The sequence below is a fragment of the Sphaeroforma arctica genome (assembly GCF_001186125.1).
Source record: "Sphaeroforma arctica JP610 unplaced genomic scaffold supercont1.15, whole genome shotgun sequence".
NCBI classification, from domain to species: Eukaryota; class Ichthyosporea; order Ichthyophonida; genus Sphaeroforma; species Sphaeroforma arctica.
The window spans coordinates 229,177-235,425 of NW_014040543.1; the positions used below are offsets into that span (position 1 = coordinate 229,177).

A 6,249-nucleotide genomic window follows, 5' to 3' on the forward strand; every position below is an offset into this window, starting at 1 on the left:
CCCTAAGTAATAGTTGCGGGATGTGCGCCTATACACTGGTCCCATATTGGGGATACAGGCAGTTCAACTCAGTATGTATCTGTACATTTACTTTGTGCTGTAGCAAGAGCGACTAACACCAGGTTGAAGCATGGTGGACACGCAGAGGTGGATGCGAAACATACATGCAATTACATTAGACTTCGTTATGAATGTGATGTGAATGTATACTAGTGTTTTTTTAGTATCAATCACTGCCAACTCGGCTCTGAATTCATTCTGTGAAGTTTAAGTGTACATTTTATCACTCATTGTCGACCCAATTTAAGAGCAAAATAAAGACAAAATATATTTCAAATTTATCGACTTCGACTTAAATCTTGTGAGCGGTTATGAAAACTGGAGAGCTCTCGTGCAATCATACAATTGTGGTCGCAATGCGGCAAAGCACGTACTTGTGGACTCTCGAGAAGTTTATGTCTAGATTACACACTAGATGATGCACACCCGCATGACTACGTTGACGGATGTGTGTGAGTAGTGCTGTACATGTTATGCTCTGTATAGTACACTTAGCATGTGCTTTCTTGTTTGAGACTTGCTGGTCGAGCATGCAATGCGATGTATTGTAGCACCATCATATATACTAGATAATTTTATGCATTCATAATATATGTATAAGTGCAAATCCTGTTCGTTCGATTTTTAAGATTTTCATGGATAGACTGCTGTTGTGTCTATTTAAAGGGGTATGATCAACGTTAGTTTGTCTGCCATTTACAAAGCTGTGTCGCTCAAGGTATATTAATATTCAGCCTGCGCTTACTTGTGTCGACACAGAATATGGTCGATTCGGCAATCACCGTTATAGTCAGCCGAAGCACATGGTGTACACGCAGAGATTTACCCATCTATGTCAATCTTAAAGCGTGCGTTGACTATTCATGATATGTCGAAACGTATGGAATATCGAATCGACACATACAATTACAGACGCCTAAATCACGCTTACACATACAATTACAGACAGCTAAAACACGCTTACACATACAATTACAAGCAGCTAAATCACGCTTTGCATAAATAAATAAATATACCCAACTACATCAATCTTGAACCTTAAATATCAATCTTATCCTGTGTTTTTATTCATAAAATGTGTAGGCGAGTATGATTCGTTCAAAAAATGATGTAGAATAAGTTATACCGAACGGTCCATTGAATACCTAAACAGGGCCTGCGGATTTTACGCGAGCTCATTTACAATACACGTCACACGAACTAGATATTCAAATATAACTCACCAGCTTATCGATTGGTGCTGCCATAAACACAACACGTATACATGACCCATTGTACACACAATATTAGTCAACAAAAAGTAGCCGGGGGCATAGTATATAGGCATAGGGGTGTTATTAGAGGGCAAAATTGACAATATCAAACACGTTATTAACTATGTGGCGTACCATACACACGGTGCAGCAGAGTGCCGTGCGATCGTCGCATCTACTTAGGCGATGGGCATCAAGCAACACAGCATTGGCACAAAACACAACAGCACACGCACGTATATCGCACCACAAAGATGTTAGGTTGAAAGTAGGAGAGACTGTGAACGAATTCACAATCAAAGGTACGGAGAGCATACCTGAGCTTAGTTTGACTGCTGGTCAGCATGTGCATGATAAAACCGGTGCAGTAGGCTTACATATTGCCAGAGCGGATGACAACAATGTGTTCAGCATAGAATTCCGGTATGATATACTTTTAAATCATTTGTGCTGTTTGTAAGTCTACTATGTAAATATGTATCAGTCGATCGCTGCTTTGAGAAGGAGGGTAACTCGGTGAATGATCGCGCAAAAGGGCCTGCGAGGTTTACAAGTGCATCACTATATATGTACGCAGATAGACGCCACCACCCATGCATGCCATAGTTAGTAATTCAAGAATTTTTTTGGGCTGCGTATGTATCTGTTGTCATTTTCGATCGTTGTGGTATATGCTGTACTCTCGTCTGGGCTATCACGTGCACAGAACTAGTGAGATGCCTTTTGAGATCATACTGATAACCAACACGTATATGTGGTGGTGATGCTATTGCCGGTTTGATCTATTCAGGGAGGACTAGAGATTTTCTGCGTACACGACTGTATTTACTCATAAATATCCTTGTATGAATGCAGTCGGGCTTGCGCTAATACCTTTCGAGATCGTTGGGCTATTTATAAGGGATGGTGGATTGGTTCAGTCAGGGTTGCGCTAGTAGTCTTTATCTTAACTGTGTAGACAACTTCAATTTTACCAGTATGTATACTAGTATACGTGAGGCAATCCGCTGGTAATAAGGCAGTGCGCACAATTAGTACTTCTGCTATTTATAGTATGCTATTTATTGTATGCTATTTGTAGTATGCTATTTATTGTATGCTATTTATAGTATGCTATTTGTAGTATGCTATTTATAGTATGCTATTTATAGTATGCTATTTGTAGCACGGTATTTGTAATATGCTATTTATAGTATGCTATTTGTGGTATGCATGCTTTTTATAGTATGCTATTTGCAGTATGCTATTTATAGTATACTATTTATAGTATGTTATTTATAGTATGCTATTTTGAGTATACTATTGATAGTATGCTATTTATAGTATGCTATTTATAGTATGCTATTTATAGTAGGCTATTTATATTATGGTATTTTGAGTATGCTATATATAGCATTCTATTTGTAGCATGCTATTTGTAGCATGCTATTTGTAGTATGCTATTTATAGATTACTATTTGTAGAATGTTATATATAGTATGCTATTTTTAGTAGGTTATTTATAGTATGCTATTTATAGTGTGCTATTTATAGTATGCCATTTATAGTATGTTATTTATAGTGTGCTATATGTAGTAAACTATTTCTTAAGATATAGTGATATTGTTGTCCGTAGCTCAATGCAGCAGCACGTTTAGTCCATACAGCGACTGTACTCGAATGAGTTTGTATTCGTATGGAGATCGTTCTGTATGTGTGCAATCTCGAGAGAGAGAGAGTGCTCAGGGTGCACTTGTGACTGCGTGAATATACTTCCAGGTAGTGCTAAAACAGTGCCGCTATGTATGTCCGTGATCGAACGTTGTGTACATTGGGTTATTGTACAGCAGCAGACGTGTCAGAGTATTGTGATTACAGACGTGTCAGAGTACTGTGATTACAGACGTGTTTGCGAAATCGTGTGTGAACCCGTGCGATACTTTGGGAGTTGTTGTAAGGCTGTTTAGACAATTGGAAGCCTCGAGATTTACTACATGTAGGCTACTTAGATGTCGTATTCGGACGATGTGACTTGTTTATAGATATTCGCGCGCGTCTTTGTATGTGATTATTTGAACAAATACAAATGTACTGGGGCTAACTGTATACCCTTATGAAATAAAATACTTCATCGAATGCGTTAACTTGATAGGGCGGCTACCTACAAAAGGGCCGCGTAACCGTACGATTGTCCCTGCGTTATGGTCATTTCCGATAGCGCGTGTTTGTGCATGGAAAAGGGTTGGACTTTTCTATATGAACGTTTGAATATCACGTGATGTGTGGGTTATTGGTTGTGTGGTAGTGCTGCCATATGCTATATGAGGCGACATGGTGTACCCATTTGATTTTGGGCTGACCAATCCCTGTAGTGTGTCTGTATTCGTTCACGTCTATTATATTTAATCCTGCCGACAAAAGCGAAGGTGGGGGGGGGTTGACGATTGACTTTGCCAATACGTTACGAGGCCTAACTCGACCACTAGTCTATGAAGCTCTTGTCGTTGCATTCAAGCACATATAAAGGCACCCGGATGTGTGGACTTCTCATGCCCTAGGGGTCCATTCGTTTGCACCACCCTCCACCCACGCCGCCTATGACACTAACTGTTGTGTCATCTTGCCAACTGGCGACACATGCCACTCCACACCCTATCCCTTCACTCACACCAAGCCGTGTGTCTCCTCACCTACAGCACACCACCCGAAGACAGCAGCGGTGTCACACACGTGTTGCAACACGTATCTCTGTGCGGCTCGGAGAAGTATCCCTGCCGAGACCCGTTCTTCAATATGTTGTCCAGGTCTATGGCTACCTTCATGAATGCCTGGACGGCCAGTGACTATACCATGTATCCCTTATCCACGCAGAACGCTAACGACTACAACTACCTGCTGGACGTGTACTTGGATGCGGTGCTACACCCCAGCATTCGCGAGGTACGCATGCACCTGTTGTGTGGTATTGTTTGTACTGGTAGTATCCGGCTTTGCACTTCTATGAGTACACGAGGGACCCATGGACACTCGAATTCGACTGAGGTCACTTTTGTACTGGTTTGGTTTTGCGTGCAGTTGTTGTATGCTATTCTACGTACGGTCGTGTTGAAACATGTGTCTATATGTGTGAGAGGTGTCTAGAATCGCTTGGTCTAAACGGTGGCTACTATTGTATGGAGTGCGTATTCCCGAATGGCTATTGTTTCATAGCGGACATTGCTATCTACCGGCGGCGTTTGAGGGGGTTAGATGCAGGCTATGTCCACATAAAGTGAACCGCTGAGTCAACTGTCGTGTTTTTGCCCTCATGTGACAGTGCATGATATTTGAGAATGAGAGCACGCCTCTCTTCTCTGTCAAATGGGTCTGTGATTAAACAAGCTCGTTTAATATCTGACTTTTCTACTTCTTCTTTGTAAAAGCCGGGCCTCCACATTAGAATCTTGTAATACAAAATCTGAATCAGAACAGAGGTCAGACTCTCGAGGAGGAGATTCAGACGGCTGGGACACAGATGATTACCTGCGTGAATTGCGAAAGTTGGCGGCTGAATTCCAGGAATACAAATACCGGAAGAAGACCGGCAAACGAAAATTTACGGTGGAAGAGAAGTCTGAGAGTTCTAATGGAGACGAGATTCAATCATCGCCGGAATTTGAAGAACCAGACTCGTCAGGACCAGATTACTTGCCGCCATCGGCCAAGCAGTCGAGGACATCGACGACAGTGACGACTCGCAAGAAGGCATGAAAGGATGACGGTGATGATGGAGACAATCAGTGACTGCATGGATTGAAGGAGATGGACACGCAATTTGATGAGATTTCAGAGAGTGACAAGAAGATTGCTGATTTCACTGCTCGAATGCTTAACGCAAAAGAAGAGGCGACGCTAGCAATGGATCAAGGAAAGTTAGAGCAAGGCAGTTTGAGAATAACAATGGCGAGGCACTTTCAATCCAAGATCGATACGGAGCTACGCATCATACACGCTGAGAAGTCAGTGAACAGTAAGAAGTTTGTCAAGGACATAGGTAAGTTACCCACTACATATGGTTCAGATCGAAAAGACCGTAAAGACCCTATCGATACGAGCAACTTAGCATTATTGTCGCGATCTTTGAAAGAATTTGATCAAATTATGCTCACTGCAAATTTACGTAAGAACCTATTCTTCGAGGCTGCGCAACAGAGTTTTAAGCCGCCATCATAAGTATAACAAGTTGGAGAAAGCTGCTATAATAAAGCTAAAGACGTGGAAGGATCAAAGCGAGATGATAGCCCATCTTTTCTCAACCAATCCTAGACCGGAACTATTGGTATCAATAATGGTACCACCGGACGAAGGAATACCAGTGTCACATTACCTTCTGGAACTGGAAATTCACATAACACGTGCTAAATCACAAGAAACAAGTTGAGTATGTGTGTGCTATGGGTACAATCTATTTTCTGGTCGGCTCTACATAGAAAAGACCAAGAAGTGTTGTACGCAGATATGCACCAATCTTTTCCAGACAAAATACGTGAGATTTCAATTGAAGGGCCAACTTAAGGCATCATGAAACTCGCCGACTTGACTTGGACGGAATTTTATTCGAGACCAGACCAGACGTTTTCGAAACGTCCGAGTTCTGTGGTGAAATTCACACCGTCTGCTAAGAAGACGGTGCCCAACACGAATGGAGGACCAGGTAGCGGTCGAGACTCTCATACGGGTACGGGTAATACCAAAGGGAACAAATATGGTGACAGAGGAGGTCATAAGAAAAGCAAGTGCAAGGTACTGATGGTCAAAAGAACAATGTCAACACTCGCGGGACCTTGGGCAATAGATCTGATCAGGCAACTGATCCTCCTAAACCTAAGTATAAGGAGACCAAGGATTGTGCTGAGATAGATTGCAGCTGGCGCATGACCCAACATGAGCCGAATGGACGCTGGACTGGTTGGCACGC

At 42.1% G+C, this 6,249-nt stretch overlaps 1 protein-coding gene across 1 annotated transcript; it reads left to right on the plus strand.

Annotated features, from left to right (window-relative positions):
- Window positions 1–1,437: 1,437 nt before the first annotated feature.
- On the plus strand, window positions 1,438–5,042 carry SARC_00500 (hypothetical protein; the record flags this gene model as incomplete). The annotated part of the gene is made up of 3 exons (XM_014305837.1): window positions 1,438–1,736; window positions 3,989–4,232; window positions 4,764–5,042. 3 exons carry the CDS (start codon window positions 1,438–1,440, stop codon window positions 5,040–5,042), a joined length of 822 nt encoding a protein of 273 aa, XP_014161312.1.
- Between the last annotated feature and the right edge of the window lie 1,207 nt (window positions 5,043–6,249).